The sequence below is a fragment of the Chiloscyllium plagiosum genome, unplaced genomic scaffold (genome assembly GCF_037043375.1).
Source record: "Chiloscyllium plagiosum isolate Xiang-an unplaced genomic scaffold, Cpla_swu_hap1 HiC_scaffold_22, whole genome shotgun sequence".
NCBI classification, from domain to species: domain Eukaryota; kingdom Metazoa; phylum Chordata; class Chondrichthyes; order Orectolobiformes; family Hemiscylliidae; genus Chiloscyllium; species Chiloscyllium plagiosum.
In genome coordinates, this window is record NW_028270160.1 from 3,062,304 (window position 1) to 3,081,189 (window position 18,886).

The 18,886-nt window shown below is 41.4% G+C and overlaps 1 protein-coding gene across 5 annotated transcripts in view; it reads right to left on the bottom strand.

Moving 5' to 3' along the window:
• Positions 1 to 18,886, bottom strand: part of add3a (adducin 3 (gamma) a) — a 272,718-nt gene that overhangs the window by 99,507 nt on the left and 154,325 nt on the right. For all 5 annotated transcript variants that reach the window (XM_043713108.2, XM_043713114.2, XM_043713107.2 and 2 more), the window contains one exon: positions 14,918 to 15,131. In XM_043713108.2, the coding sequence (XP_043569043.2) occupies positions 14,918 to 15,112 (195 nt within the window). In that variant the 5' untranslated portion in view covers positions 15,113 to 15,131. The remainder of the gene's footprint in view (positions 1 to 14,917; positions 15,132 to 18,886) is intronic.

The following is an 18,886-nucleotide window of genomic DNA, read 5'->3' on the forward strand; positions in this document are numbered from 1 at the left end:
ACAAACTGATCAAGGTATTCTGTCACTAAGGACCAGCTAAGAGACTTTGTATCAGGTCATTAGAATATTTATTTTCATAAGCATATTTATATGGATTCAAGCCCAGCGTCTATACAGTTTATAAAGAAACAATCACAATCACAACATCGAAGAACCACTAAGAGGGGAAAGGGAATGGGAACCACTTAGACTCTTCACCTACATCTCCGTTCTCACTCTATTCGTTCTGTTGTCACCCTAGAAAACGCTCCTTCTTAATTCACTCCAAAATATACATCAGAAATTCTTTCTGGCTAGCCTTTCACCTTCTGTTCACCATGACATTTCGGTAGTGAGCAATCTGCTTAGCCACAGCCTTACTTGCATCTTCCATGCTATATTTTTCATTTAAATTAATTTTCTCATTCTCACTCTGACCATTCCCCAGTAGACAGTCATCTTTGCTCTTTTACATCCAAGAAATGCATGTCTATCTCAACACCATGTAGCTATTTACCTCCAGATTTGGATGGACCACAAAACTGGATCCTGCCCTTATGTTGCCAAAATGGCTCACTATTCTATGATCTTGGAATGAAAAGAAAACACCTAACTGGTGTTCTCTATTGAATATTATTATATTAAACTATTTTTCCTCACTTCCAACAGCAAGTATTATCAGCTGAACAAAATAACCCTTAGAACTATGGAAGCAGGAAATCAAACAAAATCAGGAAATGCTGGAAAAAAACCAAGCAGGTCTGGCAGCATCAGTGGATGGAAAACACAATTAATGTTTGGATCCGGTGCCCCTTCAAAGCTCTCAAAATTTCAGTTCTGAAGAAGGGGCACTGGACTCAAACCATTAACTCTGCTTTCTCTCCACAGGTGCTGCCAGACCTGCTGGCTTTTTCTTGCAATTTCTGATTTGTTAAGTATTCAGAGCTCTTTGTTTACTTATTTCTAAGATTGAGACCATCAAATACTGGCTCTACTACTTGCCTTTGTTCTCCCAGCCCATCAGGGCAAACCTCCACAAAAGTGATCCTGAGGTCTTACACTGAACTCTGTTTCCATGCAGATAATTTTTTGAACAGTAAAGGAATTAAACGTTATGGTGAGAGGGCAGGTAAGTCGAGTCGAAGCCACATAAAGATCAGCCATGATCTTATTGAATGGCGGAGTAGGCTTGAAGGCCCTGATGGCCTACTCCTACTTCTTATGTTTGTGTGCCTGTCCTTATATCCCCTCTGAATTTATCTTGTTCACTTGACTCTCTTAACCCTATTCCAATTAAGCTGTTGACAACTCAACTCATTCTGGATTCCCAGATTAGTTGATAGTTCTCCCTTCTCAGGTATGGGTTCAGCCCTCTCCTCGAAAAACCTCTGGCCTTTCCAAGTTTGCAAGGTATTGCGTAATCTCCAACTAACCTTTATCCCCAAAGCCCTCTGTTGTTATCCTCCTAATTCTGTCCCAACTTTAGTAGGACTCTGTGGCCGACAGTTCCAAAGAATCCCTCAATATCCTATACAACCATGAAGACAAATTAAACTTCGATGTTTTCTTGTCCTGTCTGCAGCCTGTGACATGGTTGACCACACTATCCTTCCAACTGCTCTCTACTATTGTTCAGCTGGGTAAGGCTGGCCTCAACTGTTTCTATTCTCAATTTGTTCCTCCACCAACACTTGTAGTGTCCCCCAATGATCTATCCTTAGGCCCCAATTTCTCACTTGCATGCTGCTGCTTGGAATGTGAAACACAGCATTGGGCACAACGTATGCTCTGACAAAACCAGATTCACCTCAACTTTCCCTCTCTTTCGCTCTCCAATTTCTCAAAACTGCTGAATCTCAATTTTAGATCGGAAGTTTCCACCATCTAAATACTGGGAAGACTGAAGCCAGTGTCTTTGGTCCTTACCAAAGTCTCTCTTCCTTGAAAAATGATTCCATCCGTCTCCCAAGCAATTATAAGCTTAAAGCAGACTGGTCAAGATTTTGATGTTGCTTTTGTCACTATGATAAGCTGTCAACCACTTAGACTGCTTATTTCCATCTCCAAAACAATGCTAAACTCATCTACTTAGTTCGTTCCTGACCAACCTTCTACATTCTACCCTCTGTAAACTTAATGGCACCTTAAAGCTTGCTATTGAGGCATACTCACCAATCAGACACTCACTGACCTAGAATGATTCTCAATTAAAATGTCTTGATTTTAAAGTTTCATTCAACCTTTCATACACCTCCATGGCCCCAGGCTGTCCCCATCTCTAATCTCCTTCCAATCCCACAAATTGAGCAGTATTTGTACTCCTCCAATGCTGGCCTCTTAAGCATTCCCAATTTTAATTCACTCCAGCAGTGAATGCAATGTCTATAGTTATCCAGGGCTGAAGCTCTAGAAATAACCACCTCCTATCTCAGGCCTCGTTATTCTCTTTAAAACCTTCACACTCTGCCTTAATAACTCCTTGGTCAGTTTGGTGTCATATTTTGTTTGAAAATATCCCTGTAAAGTGCCTTGGGATGTTTTACTATTTAAAAGACATTACAAAATACAAGATATTATTTCTTACGATAACTAATTATTGAATTTCCTATACTCTGCTGAATTTATAACATACTCTTTGCTATATTTAGATTATCGCATAACAACTTCCTATAACTACACACTAACAAAGCTTAGTGAATAATACAAGTAGTCTCTCTAAAATGGACAGAATTTTTTTTTGCAAAGTGTTACTGTTCATGGCAATGTACGCCTGACAGATAACAGTACTTAATTACATTCTTGAAATAAACGTCATTTGAATGTGCATCAACCTTACAGGACAAGGAAAATTACCTGATTGATACCAGAGATATCTTCTAAGACCTATTTTACATGTCCATACAATTACCAAATCTGTTTAATTCTTACAGAAATAGGATTTTTCCAATGTCATTTAACTACACAGGAGCATTGACAAAAAGATTATACCAGATATGAAAATCACATAGGGGTGATACTTGAAACAACTTGCAGAAAAATTGCAAAATAATGTCTAAAATTTCACTAAGAAGGTTCCATTTACTGATTTAATATGATCACAGATTCAATAAAAGATTTAAATCTTTCAGGTCAGCATCTTTTAATTTTTACTGCATGAAAGAATGCTATACTCTTGTCCAGTCTTTGGAAAAAGAGAAACAAATACAGAAGTTGCTGGAAAAGCTCAGCAGGTCTGGCAGCATCCGTGAAGAGAAATCAGAGTTAAGGTTTCAGGTCCAGTGACCCTTGCTCAGAACTGGGAAAAAGAATGAGTTATCCAAGAGGAAGTCAATTATTCTGAAGTTCTTTGTGTTACAATGAATCAACGTAAAATATACTAGTTAACAAATGTAAGGAAAAGGATAAAAACACAGAATCCTACTCACATTTCTGTAGGACTGAAATCTGTTGAACACTGGGATCCCACTGGATAACTTACAAACACTGGATCACAGCAATAGCACTTACCTGACAATGTGGAATTTGGCCCAAGTTGCCCTCTACATAAAAAGGAGGATAAATCTAACACGGCCAATTGCTGCCCCAGTCTACTGTCGATCATTAATAAGTGATGGAAGGTGTCATCAATGCTATCAAACAATATCTACTTAGTGATAACCTGCTCACTGATGCCAAGTTCTGGTTCCACTAGAGCCACTCAGCTCCTGACCTCATTGGTTCAAACATGGTCAGAAGAGTCAAGTCCAGATGTGAGATGACAGCGACAGCACTTAATATCAAGGCCACGTTTGAACTTCAAGGAGGCCAAACAAAAATGGATTCAATGGGAATCGGGGTGAAACTCTCCGCCTGTCATATTTGGTGCATAGGAGGATACTTGTGTTATAGAACGTCTCTCCTGGAGTTCCTCAGGGTAGTGTCCTAGGTCCAACCATCTTCAGCTATTTCATCAATAATCTTCCTTCTATCTTAAGGTCAGGAGTGGGGATGTTCACTAATAATTACACAATGTTCAGCACAATTTGTGATTCCTTAGATACTAAAGCAAGATTTGGACAATATCCGGGCTTGGGCTTACAAATGGCAAGTAACATTCGCACCATGAAAATGCCAGGCAATGACTATCACCAATAAGAGGCAATCTATCACCCCCTGACATTCAATAATGTTACCATCAATGAAGCCTCCACCATCAACATCTTGGGAGGGTATCATTGACCAGAAACTCAACTGAAGTTGGCATATAAATACAATGGTGACAAGAACAGTCAAGGGCAAGGAATGCTGTAGCGAGTAACTCATTTTCTCACCCTTGAAAGCTTGTCCACCATCTATAAGGCACAAACCAGAAGTGTGATGGAATATTCCCCATTTTCACTTCAAGCTTACAATTTCCACCCTGTTCCCACCTTCATCTGGTCCAATGATTTGGAGGAAACTGTAGCTGGCCTAATTAGTAAGTTTGTGGATGACACCAAGATTGGCAGAGTTGCGGATAGTGAGGAGAATTGTCAGAGGATACAGCAGGATATAGATCAGTTGGAGGCATGGGCAGAAAAATAGCAGGTGGAATTTGATCCAGACAAATGTGAGGTGAGGCATTTTGGAAAGTCAAGTACAGGGGGACATTATACAGTAAATGGTAGAACCCTTAGGAGTATTGATATCCAGAGGAATCTGTGTATACAGGTCCACACATCACTGAAGGTGGCAGTGCAGGTAGATTAGTAAAAAAGGCTGATGGCAAGTTTGCCTTCAGCAGAGGGGCACTAAGTTAGACACGTTACGCTGATACAGATCCTGTAAATGAAGACAGTTTTAGTATGGAAGGGCAAAATGTGGCAGTGCAGGCTTGGAGGGCCAAAGAGCCTGTTCCTATGCTGTTTTGTTCTTTGCTCTCATCTCCGACACCTTCCTTCCCTTCCTCAACATCTCTGTGTCCATTTCTGGGGACAAACTGGCTGGACACTAATAACCAGTATAAACTCACTGACTCCCATAATTACCTTGACTATATATCCTTACATCTCGCTTCCTGCGAAGACTCCATTCAATTCTCACGGTTTCTTTGCTTCTGTTGCATCTGATTCAATTTGGCCAGCTTCTACAAGGTATCCTCCTAAATGTCAACCTTCTTTCTTAACAAAGGATTCTCCACCACTGCAGTTGACAGGGCCCTCAGTGGTGTCCCACCCATCTCTTGCATTTCTGACCACACGCCTCTTCTTCCCTCCCACAACAGTGATAGGATCCTGCTGATTCTCATTTACCATCCCACCAGCATCTACATCCAAAGGAGCATTAGCCTTCATTTCTGCCAATTATAGTAGCTCCAAATGACACACATATTCCCCTCCCCTCCCTTGGCAGCCTTCCGGAATCACCATTCTCTGGAACTCCTTGGTCCACACTTACTTCATTCCCAACACCTCACCACACCCCCAGGTACCTTCTCATGCAATCGCAGGTGTAACACCTGCCCATTTACACTTCCTTCCTCACTTTCTGAGGTCCCAGACACACCTTCCAGGTGGAGTAGCAATTAGCCTGCACTCCTCTCAATCTAATCTACTATACGTGCTGCTCATAATGTGGTCGCCTCTATGAAACATGGACTGGGCACCGCTTTACTGAACACTTGCGTTCTGTCTGCAGAAATGACCCTGAGCTTCCAGTTACCTGCATCTTCAACACACTGTTGTGGTTCTGTTCGCCGAGCTGGGAATTTGTGTTGCAGACGTTTCGTCCCCTGTCTAGGTGACATCCTCAGTGCTTGGGAGCCTCCTGTGAAGCGCTTCTGTGATCTTTTCTCCGGCATTTATAGTGATTTGAATCTGCCGCTTCCAGTTGTCAGTTCCAGCTGTCCGTTGCTGTGGCCGGTATATTGGGTCCAGGTCGATGTGCTTATTGATTGAATCAGTGGATGAGTGCCATGCCTCTAGGAATTCCCTGGCTGTTCTCTGTTTGGGTTGTCCTATGATAATAGTAGTGTTTTCCCAGTCAAACTCATGTTGCTTGTCATCTGCGTGTGTGGCTACTAAGGATAGCTGGTCGTGTCATTTCGTGGCTAGTTGGTGTTCATGAATGCAGATCGTTAGCTGTCTACAAGGACAAACAGGAAGGCAGATAACGATCCGCATCCATGAACACCAACTAGCCACGAAACGACACTACCAGCTATCCCAGGTCACCCCATTCCAGGAAGGATGTGGAAGCATTGGAAAGGGTGAAGAGGAGATTTACCAGGATGTTGCCTGGTGCCTGGTCTGGAGGGAAGGTTTTATGAGGAAAGGCTGAGAGACTTGGGTCTGTTCTCATTGGAAAAGCGGCAGCTGGGGGGGGGGGGGGGAAGGATTTGATAGAGACATACAAGATGATCAGAGGATTAGATAGGGTAGGCAAAGAAATACTTTTTCCTAGGATGATAACATCAGCTTGTATAAGAGGGCATAACTACAAATTGAGTGGTGAAAGATTTAAGACACAGATGTCAGAGGCAGGTTCTTTACACAGAGAGTGGTAAGGGGGAGGAATGCCCTACCTGCTAATGTAGTCAACTCAGCCACATTAGGGAGATTTAAACAATTTTTAGATAAGCACATGGATGATTTTGGGATAGTGTAGGGGGACGAGCTGAGAATAGTTCACAGGCCGGCGCAACATCGAGGGCCAAAGGGCCTGTTCTGTGCTGTATTGTTCTATGTTCTAACAGCACTGTCCACCTGGGTGACAACTTTCTGGGATCTATGTACATGGACTCCAAGATCCCTCTGCACATCCACACGACCAAGAATCTTTCCATTGACCCAGTACTCTGCCTTCCTGTTATTCTTCCCAAAGTGCAACACCTCACATTTAGCTGCATTGAACTCCATTTGCCACCTCTCAGCCCAATTCTGCAGTTTATCCAAGTCCCCCTGCAACCTGTAACATTCTTCCAAACTGTCCACTACTCCACCGACTTTCGTATCATCTACAAATTTAATATCCATCCACCTATGCCTGCGTCTAAGTCATTTATTAAAATGACAAACAGCAGTGGTCCCAAAACAGATTCTTGTGGCATACCACTAGTAACCGGACTCCAGGCTGAATATTTTCCATCAACCACCACTCGCTGCCTTCTTTCAGAAAGCCCGTTTCTAATCCAAACTGCTAAATCACCGTCTATTCCATGTCTCTGCATTTTCTCCAACAGCCTACCATGTGGAACCTTATCAAAGGCTTTACTGAAGTCCATGTACACCACGTCAACTGCCCTACCCTCATCTATATGTTTGGTCACCTTCTCAAAAAACTCAATGAGGTTTGGGGGACATGACCTGCCCTTGACGAAACCATGTTGACTATCTGAAATCAAATTGTCGCTTGCTAGATGATTATAAATCTGATCTCTTTTATAATCCTTACCAAAACCTTTCCTACAACAGAAGTAAGGGTCACTGGTCTATAATTATTTGGGTCATCTCTACTGCCCTTCTTGAACAAGGGCACAAACATTTCCAATCCTCCAGTCCCCTGGTACCAAACCTGTAGACAATGACGACTCAAATATCAAAGCCAAAGGCTCTGCTATCGCCTCCCTAGCTTCCCAGAGCTATTTTGTTGTCACACCTTTCCACATTTTTCCTTCAAATGCATCATATCTCACTTTCCACATTAAATTTAATGTGTTGCCTCTTCTCCCATTCTAATGTCCATACCCTCTTGAAGTCAATCAGTATTCTCCTCAGAATTCACAATTTTCCTTGGTCGACTGCAAATTTTGAAACCATGCCAGATATACCCGAATCCAAGTTAATATATATCAAGGAAAGTGGTGGTCCTGGAAAACATAATTATACCTTCCCCAGTCCCAAAAAGAACAATCATTCACTGTTTAACTTGGCACACTTAGAAACTCCAGAATGTCAAAGGCAAATTGCATTTAACTAACTTGAATAAGTTTTTGTTTAGATAATAAAAGTTTAATGAAGGTAACAACAAAGGTGAAAAGATATTATTTCATTGGAAGCATTTCACTCGAATGATACTTCGTATTGAGAGACTGAGATATCAACAAAATCTAAATTGGTTGGGACTGTACTCACTGGAGTTTACAGGAATGAGGGGTGATCTCATGGAAACATACAGGATTCCTAACGGGCTGGAAAAGGTAAATATTGAGGAGGTACTTCCCTTCATGGGACAGTCTAAGAGCAGAGGACATCGTCTCAGAATAAAGGGGTGTTATTTTAGGACTGAGATGAAGAGGAATTTCTTCTCACAGAGTTGAGGGCGTTTGAAACTTCTATCCCTTCAACTCTGGGGCAAGAGTCATTGTGTCTACTTAAGGCGGAGACAGATTCTTGATCAGTAAGGGAATCAAAGCTATGGGGAAAGGACAGGAAAGGAAACATGAAGAGTTTTGAATCAGCCATGATCTTACTGAAAAACACAGCAGGCTCAAGAGGAAGTTGCTGATTAGGGAATACAACCTCTAAGATTTCCAAAAAGATGGACAGATTTTTTAGACATTAAAGAAATAGAAGAATAAGATAGAACACTATGGCAGAAAAAAACCCAAGAAAGGCGGAACACAGTTCTACCTTTGTACTGTGCTATCTGTCACTCTTCCAACTTTGTAACTGCCACTGCCCCATTTACTATGCGAGATTCAACTTTGCGGTGACTATTGGTTGGTACTTTCTCAAACAGATGAACAAAAGGAGAAGGCCAATCAGCTCACTGGACTGAAATGTTTTGCAATCAACAAGTGGGATTAAGTTGATTGGAAATTTAAATATATTGGATGAGCTTTTATCAAAGATTTTTTAAAAACATAGCAAAGCCACATTAGATGCTTAAAACTTAATTTTATTTCATCTCAACATAAAAATATAGAAAACAGGAACTGGAGTAGGGTCCTTCAAGCCTGCTCCACCATTCAACATGGTGGGCGGCACGGTGGCACAGTGGTTAGCACTGCTGCCTCACAGCGCCAGAGACCCGGGTTCAATTCCCGACTCAGGCGACTGACTGTGTGGAGTTTGCAAGTTCTCCCCGTGTCTGCGTGGGTTTCCTCCGGGTGCTCCGGTTTCCTCCCACAGTCCAAAGATGTGCAGGTCAGGTGAATTGGCCATGCTAAATTGCCCATAGTGTTAGGTAAGGGGTAAATGTAGGGGTATGGGTGGGTTGTGCTTCGGCGGGGCAGTGTGGACTTGTTGGGCCGAAGGGCCTGTTTCCACACTAAGTATTCAAATCAAATCTAATCTAAACATGATCGTGGCTGATTATCTAGTCAGTGCCCTGTTCCTAATTTAGTCCCATTCTCTTGGATCCTTTAGTTCTAAGAACTATATCTAATCTCCTTCTTGAATAGCAACACGGTGGTTCCATGGTTAACACTGCTGCCTCATACTGCCACGGACCAGGTTCAATTCCAGCCTAATTGTCAGTGTCTCCTCATATCTTGCATGGGTTTGCTCCTGTTTCCTCCCACAGTCCAAAGATGTATAAGTTAGGTGAATTGGCCAAGCAAAAAATTGCCCCATAGTGACCAGGCTCGATCTAGTCTACTGCATTCACTACTCACAATGTCGTCTCCTCTAAATTGGGGAAACAAAGCGTAGACTGGGTGAATGCTTCGCAGAACACCAATGTTCTGTCCACAAAAAAATACCATGAGTTTCCAGTTCCTGCCACTTCAACAGACCACCTTGTTGCCTGGTCAACATCTGTCTCAGGCTTGCTGCAGTGCTCCAGCAAAGCACAGTGCAAGCTGAAAGAACAGCACCTCATTTCTGCATGGAAACTCTACAGCCTTCTGGACTCTAATGAGTTCAACAATGTTAGGGCTTGAGACACCTTCTCCCATGTCCTTACTCCAACCTCCACACAACAGGCCTTGTTATGTTCTTATTTGAAAGAGAACACATACAAAGTGGCCAACAGCAGCAGCTACCTCGAAGACTGGGAAAACTTTAAAAGGTCAACAGAAAGCCACAAAAACAGCTATAAAGAAAAGTAATATAGAACATGAGAAAAAGCTAGCACAGAATATCAAGGCAGCTAGCTACAATTTCTATAAATCTATAAAAGAAAAACAGTGGCTAAAGTAAGCTTGGTTCTTTAGAGGATGAAAAGGGGCATTTAATTATGATATGATGAAATGGCTGAGGCATTGAACAGGTATTTTACATCAGTTTTCACATTGGAGGACACTAATCACATGTCAGAAATTGCCAAAGAGATGCAGGTTGGTGAGGACCTAGAAACAATCATTATTGCTGAAGAGATAGTGTTGGGCAAACTAATGGAGCTAAGGATAGATAAGTCTCCTGGCCTTGATGGAATGCATCCCAGGGTTCTAAAAGAGATGGCCGGAAAAATAACAAGTGCATTGGCGGTAATTTTCCAAAATTCGCAAGACTTTGGGGGCAGTTCCAGCAGATTGGAAATCAGCAAATGTGACACCACTGTTTAAAAAGGGAGGTACATAAAAGACAGGGAATTATAGACCAGCTTAATCTCTGAAGCAGGGAAGATGCTGGAGTATATTAACAAGGAAGAAATACAAAGGCATCTTACAAAGATAGAAATTGTCCTGTTGGGCAGACGTAGCATGGGCTCATGAAGGATAGGTCATGCTTAACAAATTTTTTGAAATTCTATGGAGATATTACGAGCAAGGTGAACAATAGGGACCCAGTGGATGTGGCGTCCCACGATTTCTAAAAGGCCATCGACACGGTTCTGCACAAGAGGTTGCTGCAGAAGATAAAGATGTATGGCATTACGGTTAAAGTATTAGCAAGGATAGAGGATTGGTTGATTAACAGAAAACAGAGTGGGGATAAATTAGTGCTATTCTGGTTGGCAATCAGTAACTAATGGTGTGCCTCAGAGATCAGTATTGGAACTGCAATCATTCACAATTTATATAGATGATTTGGAGTTGGGGACCACGTGTTGTGTGTCAAACTTTGCAGATAACATTAAGATGAGTGGCAGAGAAAGGTGTGCAGAGGACTATGAAAATTTGTAGAGGAACATGGATACATTGAGTGAGTGGGCAAAGGTCTGGCAGATAGAATACCAAGTTAATAAATGTGAAGTCAGCCATTTTGGTAGGAGTAACAGTTGAATGGTAAAATGTTGCAGCATGCTGCTATGCAGAGGTACCTGCAGACCTTGTGCATGAATCACAGAGGTCTGCAGGTACAACGAGTAATTAGGAAGGCAAATGGAATTTTGTCCTTCATTGCGAAAGGGATTGAGTTTGAAAGCAGGGAGGTTATGTTGCAGCTGAAAAGGGTGTTGATGAGGCCACACCTGGAGTACTGTGTCCAGTTTTGGTCTCCTTACTTGAGAAAGGATGTACTCTCACACTGGAGGGGGTGCAGAGGTGGTTCACGGGGTTGATTCCGAAGTTGAGGGGGTTGGCTTATGAAGCGAGACTGAGTGGATTGGGATTATATTCATTGAAATTTGGAAGAATGAGTGGGGAATCTTATAGAAACATATAAAACTATGAAGGGAATAGATAAGATAGAAGTAGAAAGGATGTTTTCACTGGCAGGTGAAACTAGGACAAGAGGGCATAGCCTCAAAATTAGGGGGAGCAGATTTAGGACTGAACTGAGAAGGAACTTCTTCACTCAGTCTTGTAAATCTTTGGAATTCCTTGCTCAGCGAAGTTGTTGATGCTACTTCAGTAAATGTTTTTAAAGCCAAGATAGAGCTTTTTCTTTTGAACAATAAAGGAATTGAGAGATACGGTGTATGCGAGTAAATGGAGCTGAGTCCATGAAAAATTCGCCATAATCTATTGAATGGCCTACTCCTGCTCCAAGTTCTTATGCTCTTATCACATGACCTGCTATTACACACAAGCCATTGTTAGCCACTAATAGTCCCCACTAGTAGCTATTCATTCACCTAGGCTGGTTGTTATCCATTCCATTGAAACGTAAGGCAAAGGAGCAAACATTAGGCCATTCAGCCCATTGCGTTTGCTCAACCTTTCAATCATGGCTGGTAAGTTTCTCAACCACATTATCCTGCTTTCACCCTATAACCCTGGACCCCCCGATACTCTAGAACCTATCTCAGCCTTAAATAGACTCAATCACCTGGCTTCCACAGCTTTCTGTGGCAGTGAATTCCTTTGATTCACCACTCTTTGACTGAAGGAGCAGCTTTTCTCCATTTGCAAAGGTCTTCCCTTTGCTCTAAAGCTATGCCCTCAGGTCCTAGTCTCTCCTACCAATGGAAACATCTTCCCAACATCTACTCTGACCAGGCCATTCAGTATTCTCGCTGTTTCAATTAAATCCACCCGCTCCCTCTCTCTTCCCCCCCCCCCCTCCCCGCCCCCCGCCTTCTCCACTCCAACTATAGATCCAGAGTCCTCAAACGTTCCTCATATGTTCAGCTTTTCATTCCTGGGACCATTCTTGTGAATCTCCGAACATGCTCCAGAGCCAGTACATCCTTTGGGGCCCAAAACTGTGCACAATACTCCAAATGTGGTCTGACCAGAACTTTATAGAGCCTCAGAAGTACATCCCTGCTTTTATATTCCCGTCTTCTCAAAATAAATGCCATCATTGCATTCGCCTTCCAAACTACCAACTCAACCTGCAAGTTTACTTTGAGAGAATCCTGGACGAGAACTCCCAAATCGCTTTGCACTTGCAACTTCTTAATTTTCTCCCCATTTAGAAAATAGTCCATGCCTCGATCTTTCCTACCAAAGTGCATGGCCTCACACTTTCCCACATTGTACTCCATCTGCCACTTGTTTGCCAACTCTCCTAAACTGTCCAAATCCTACTTCAGCCTCCCCGCCTCCTCAATGCTACCTGCCCCTCAAATATCTTTGTATTGTCAGCAAAGGAAGCCAGAATGCCCTCAGTTCCCTCATCCAGATCCTTAATGTATAAAGCAAAAAGTTGTAGTCCCAACACGAAGTCTTGCGGTATACCACTTGTCACCGGCTGCCATCCTAAGAAGGACCCTTTTACCCCCACTTGCTGCTTTCTGCCAGAAAGCCAGGCTTCTATCCATGCTAGCAACTTGCCTCTGACACCATGGGCCCTTACCTTACTCAGTAGCCTCTTGTGTGGCACCTTGTCAAAGGCCTTCTTGAAGTCTAGGTAAATAACACCCATTGGCTCTCCTTGGTCTCACCTGTTCATTACTTTGCCTGTTCAACTGTTCTTCTCACTCTTAACAAAATGTTAGCTCTGATTTCTCTCCACAGATACTGCCAGATCAGCTCAACTTTTCCAGCAATTTCTGTTTATGCTTCTGATTTCCAGCATCCACAGTTCTTTTTCTTTTTGTGGTGTTAAAAAATAACCTGTTTTGCCTGGGAGATAACTGTATAACCTCAATTACCTCTGGAGACCATCTTCCAATATAGTTAAATGGAGCCATTTGGAGATATTTTTAAACTTATTTTCTGCACAATGGAATGGCTGGAAAGGTACTGAAAGTGCTATGACATGGTGATAAAGCATGTAACTAGAATAATATTAACACCAGGGACTGTGTGCCACCGAGAGACTGGGATTTTCTCCATTAGTTTGGCTTCGTGAGACCAGTGCCATGGATCTTCCCTATTGAGGACTGAGGTTTGAGGAGCGGTACCGTGGCAACTGAGATAGAGCTCTGAGTGCTAACTATCACCCAGGAGTGCCTGATGGAAAGAAGGCAATGAGACTTGACTGAAAATAACAAATGCTGGAGGTCACAGCAGGTCAGCGAGCATCCATAGTGACAGAGAGCAAGCTAACGTTCTGTTGCCACCTCGCTATGATCGCCAATATTTATTGTTTTCAGTGCTAATTCCAGAATATGCAATAATTTACTCCTACATTGTGTAGGCAATGAGACTGAGATGGAAATGTGTTGCTGGAAAAGCGCAGCAGGTCAGGCAGCATCTAGGGAACAGGAGAATCGACGTTTCGGGCATTAGCCCTTCTTTCTAGGCAATGAGACTAGCTTGTTGAATATGTCAAAAGTAGTTCAAGTTAATAGATTCACTCATTATTTTGCATACATCTAAATTAGATTATGATACTATATTTGCTCTATATCAAAACACATGTATTGCTTTCAGCTGAACAATTACAATCACACAGGAGGACTATGTTCAGTTCTGACCTCCATATTACAGAGCAATATAGAGGTATTGGAGAAGGTGCAAAAACAGATTTTAAAAAATAATGATGAAACTAAAGGTTGTAACTATCAACAAATAAGGAATCTACTGGGGCTTTTTTCTATAAAAGAAGAAATGCTGGAAGTTGAGCTGATAAAAGGTTATGCAGGGGTTTGATAGGTAACATGTAGAGATCATTTTCATTGTGGGCAAGTCTGACACTAGGAATCCTAAATATACCCAATCATCAATGAAAGATTCGGGAGAAAGTTCATCACTCTGAAATGAGCAGAAAATGGAATCTGCTACCACTGGAAATAGGATACAGGCATTTATTCAAAAGGAAGACAAGTTCCTTCAGGGTCATTGGGTCAAATCCTGGAACTTTGTCCCTGACCACATTGTGGATATACCTATACTAAATGAACTGCAGCAGTTCTAGACAGCTCACCAATACCTTCTCAAGGTCAACTAGGAATGGCTAATAAATGCTGGCCCAGCATGTGATGCCCATGTCCTCTGAGTGAATTAAGAAACTAACTTTATAGGGGAGAAAGGAACAAAAAGGTACATTGATAAGGTGAGAACGAATGAAATGGGGAGCAGGCTTGTTTTCTGTGCTGTAAATTTAAATCAGTTAGTAGGAAACTATTACTTTTATCTTTTGCAAAAACATAGTACAACATTTTAAAATAGTCTACCTCAATTTAAAGCTCTAAGAGACATCTTTCTCAAGGAAACTCCATAAATTAAATCCAAGGCAATATCAATTCTTCGAACAGTACTTACAGGACTTTGCAATATTTGAGAAACACGCTTCCTTTGTTCCATCAGGTTGAAATCCTGTCGCAAATCTGGTGACATGTTTCTCTCACGAATATAATCAGAGTCATTTTCATTGATGCGGTCAAAATAGCTCCCTTTATGAATCTCACTGGGTGGGGGAGGGGAAGTTACTACGTCCTGGTTGGTATCACCACTCATTGTCACTGTTGTTTAGTATCTGTTAACATACAATCAAGAAACAAGTAGGTTGATAATACTATTGCACCAAAATCACAAATAAAAAGACAGTTGAAAAAAAAAGCCCTCCAGTTTTGGTTTCCAATACAATATCATAGATAATTAGGCCATCTTCCTTACATTACATTAACTGTTTAATTGCTTAATTCCCCCCACCACACAGTTGCTTCATTTAAGGCACCCAGCTGATCATCTCCAGCTGTGACTTCTTACATTTTTATTTCACCTATTTTCTTTTCAAACTATACAAGGATGTTATTACACACCCCTGGAGCAGATAAGACTTGAACCTGGGCTCCAGGACTTTTGTGGCGCAGCGATAGTGACCCTAACGCTGAACCAGGGTACTAGCAATAATTGGAAAATAGCAATTGTAAGGGGGAAAAGGTGCAAAGACCAGGACGGATAACCAGGAACAGTGGATTTTTGAAGGAATTTGATGTGGTCTTATACACACGATAGTTATGCAAGATTAGGACTCATGGGTTTGGGCGTAATACATCAGCATGGGTTGAGGATTGGCTAACAAACGGATAACAGTAGGAATAAACAGGTCATTTTCTGTACAGGTCGCAGCTATTTAGGTTTGACATCAATGACTTGTAAGAAGGGTCTAAATGCAATATGTGCAGATTTTCTGATGTTTCAAAGCTAGTTGGGGAGGTAAACTGTGATGAAGATGCAAAGAGGCTGTGAAGGGAGACAGGTGGCAATATTACCAAAAAGAGCAATGTTGCTGAAGCTTGGGGGCTTGCACTCATCAGACAAATGAAAAAATATCAAATTCAGACTGATGGAGGTGGGCAAAAATGATGGTGTATAGGAAAAATGAGAAAAACATAAGCAGCAATTGTCAGTGAGCATATGATTAATGCATTTTAAAGCAGTAACAGATTCTAAGGACAAGGCAGATGATTGGTTTTGATGTTAAGGTTCAGATAGGATTGTATTGATTAGTGGAGTAGATTTGATACATTCTAGACTTACTTATCCTCCTATTTCTTAACACGTTATGGCTTGTCCAATCTATGAAACTTACGTAGGAACAATGTTAAAATTGATGCTGAAGTGGAAAGGAGTTTTAAGAAATATAGGGAAACCCGTGAATAGCACAGAAAGAGAAGATACTGTGGACGGAAAATGAATCCCAGGAGATAGTACCAGTTTGATTAGAAGACTGAAAGAATTATAATTAGTTTAAATAGGTTGGAACAGAAATCAGAAATTAAATTCTCATTTTTAAATGTAGTTGTCCTCCTCCAAATGATATGAATGAAACATTTTGCTACCATTTACTTCTAAATGCTGTTTGGTTCCACAGTGCTCCAAAGAAAATGAGGAGTTTGATTCAAATTTATACCAATATTCTTTCATCAGATTAGATTCCCTACAGTGAGGAAAGAGGCCATTTGGCCTGTCAGAGCAGGTCAGGCAGAAGGCTCGCTGGACCCGAAATGTAAATGCTGCTTTCTCTCCACAGATGCCACCAGATCTGCTGAGTTTCTCTGGCATTTTCTGTTTTTGTTTCAGATTTCCAGTATCTGTCGATCTTTGTCCACATCGACCCTCCAAAAGAGTAACCCACCCAGACCCATTTCCTCTGACTAATGCACCTAATACTATTGGCAATTTACATGGCCAATTCACCTGACCGGCACATCTTTGGACTGTGGGAGGAAACCGGAGCACCTGGAGAAAACCCACGCTGACATGGGGAGAATATCTGTGTGGAGTTTGCACAGTCGCTGGAGGCTGAAATTGAATCTGGGTCCCTAGTGGTGCAAGGCAGCAGTGCCATCGTGCCACCCCATGATCTTTGATACAATGCGGTGAACACGGGATTCAACTGTACAAGAAATACTAATATCACCTTTCTAATCTATTATTTACTTTCAAATCAACCTGTTCAGAAATGTTATCACACATCTTCAGAAACCTCGATCCCAGGCTCTTGTTCTTACAGGGTGGACACTACCACTGAGCCACAACAGCCCTTTTCATGTATAGTAGGTATTTCCCTAATCGAACTGCTCAGATAGATGTTATTACAACTCTAGAGAAAGTAGGGCTTGAATGGAGATGTAAGGACATTACCACTACACCAATACGGCCCTTTTCATGTATTATAGTATTTTTCATCACCTATTTACATGTATTATGATGGAATTCTTGGACTTTAAACTGGATCTTCTGGCTCGCAAGTAGGGGCACTATCACTGCACAAGGAACCCTTTCTAGTTATGGTAATTTTGTTATACAAGCAATTGTTCAAATCAACCCATCGCAGGGATGTCATTACACACCCTTGGTAGGGACATTACGACTGCGCCACATGATCCCTTTTTATTTATTGTAGGAGGTTTTTTTTTAAAACTTGAAGCCATAAGACTTCATTGTATCCTGAATCAATGTTGAGGACTCCTGTGGCAAACTCTAGCTTTCTAACCCTGAATGTTATTTGCTATTTTCCAACCTATTGGATTATTCCAGAATGTAGGGAATTCTGGAAAATCAAATCCAATGCAGATTATTACTATAATCACCCTTTTAACACACAAGAGAGAGTGCAGATTTTCAATTGCAGAGGATCTGCCCGTATTTGATCTCATTAATTTCTCCATCACATTTTCACTCGTGTCAATTATGTTACCTTTCTCAGTTCCCTTGATTCTTGGTTGCCCACAACTTCCAGTATGCACCACGCATCTTCCACTGCGATGACAAATGTGATTTTTCTTTTTAAACCTTCCTAGCACTTCCTGCGGCTAACTGCACTGCTCTCAGCACCAACAGCTAGACTACAATCAAAGTATCTTGGATATGGAACATTCCACTCTCAAACCGCCTGCCGAGAGTAAGCAAAAGATGGAAGAGGAGCATTAGCTGGGACACTGGAGAGCGAGTGAAAGAAACGGATTGCAAAAATTTATTTTACCAACATGAATACTCTAACTAGGCCTACAAAATGTTGACCATCAGTAGGAAAAGCTGATGCTTAACTTGCACATGATCTGAAGTAAATATTTCTACTTTTGGTTTGCCATATCAGCCATCCTTATAAAACAAACAAACAAACAAACAGGAAGATACTTTGAAATCTTTTGAAGAGGGAAGATTCAACTGTTCAAAACAAAAACTTAGTATTTTGAAAGTATTTAGATATTAAGGTTAAAATGTACTGAACAGCATAACTTGTTTGTATGCAATTTCATTGTGGACAAAGACTAAGCAAATAATGGAAAAATCATGATTATAAACTCCAGGCACCTGGAATAATTCATATAAATAAGTTGTAAAGATCCTGGAAAAAACATAATGGAGGTGCTTTTAAATATTCCTGCAGATACATTACTGAAGTCAACTGTTCACTCCACCACTAAGAATTGAAATATTTTGACCTCGAACTGAAGCAATTTTCAAACAGCAAAATTATTAAATGACTTTTTAAAAATGTCTCCAGATATTTCTAAATTGACGGTGATTGCATTTTCCATTTCAGCTTGTACCGTGCTGTATATTGAATAATGAAAAGCTTCTGATAAACAGCTGTTTAAGAATGGAATATGAACTATTTTCAGTTCTGCGAACAGGTCATTTGGTGTATATGCTCTCTTACACTAAATACTTTTGGTCTACCTAACCAGCCAGACGGTTATGAAATTTGTGTGCTTCAATTATAAAACATTTAGCATTGCTGCAGTGCTGCATGAACTGATACTATTGCCAGCTGGCAAT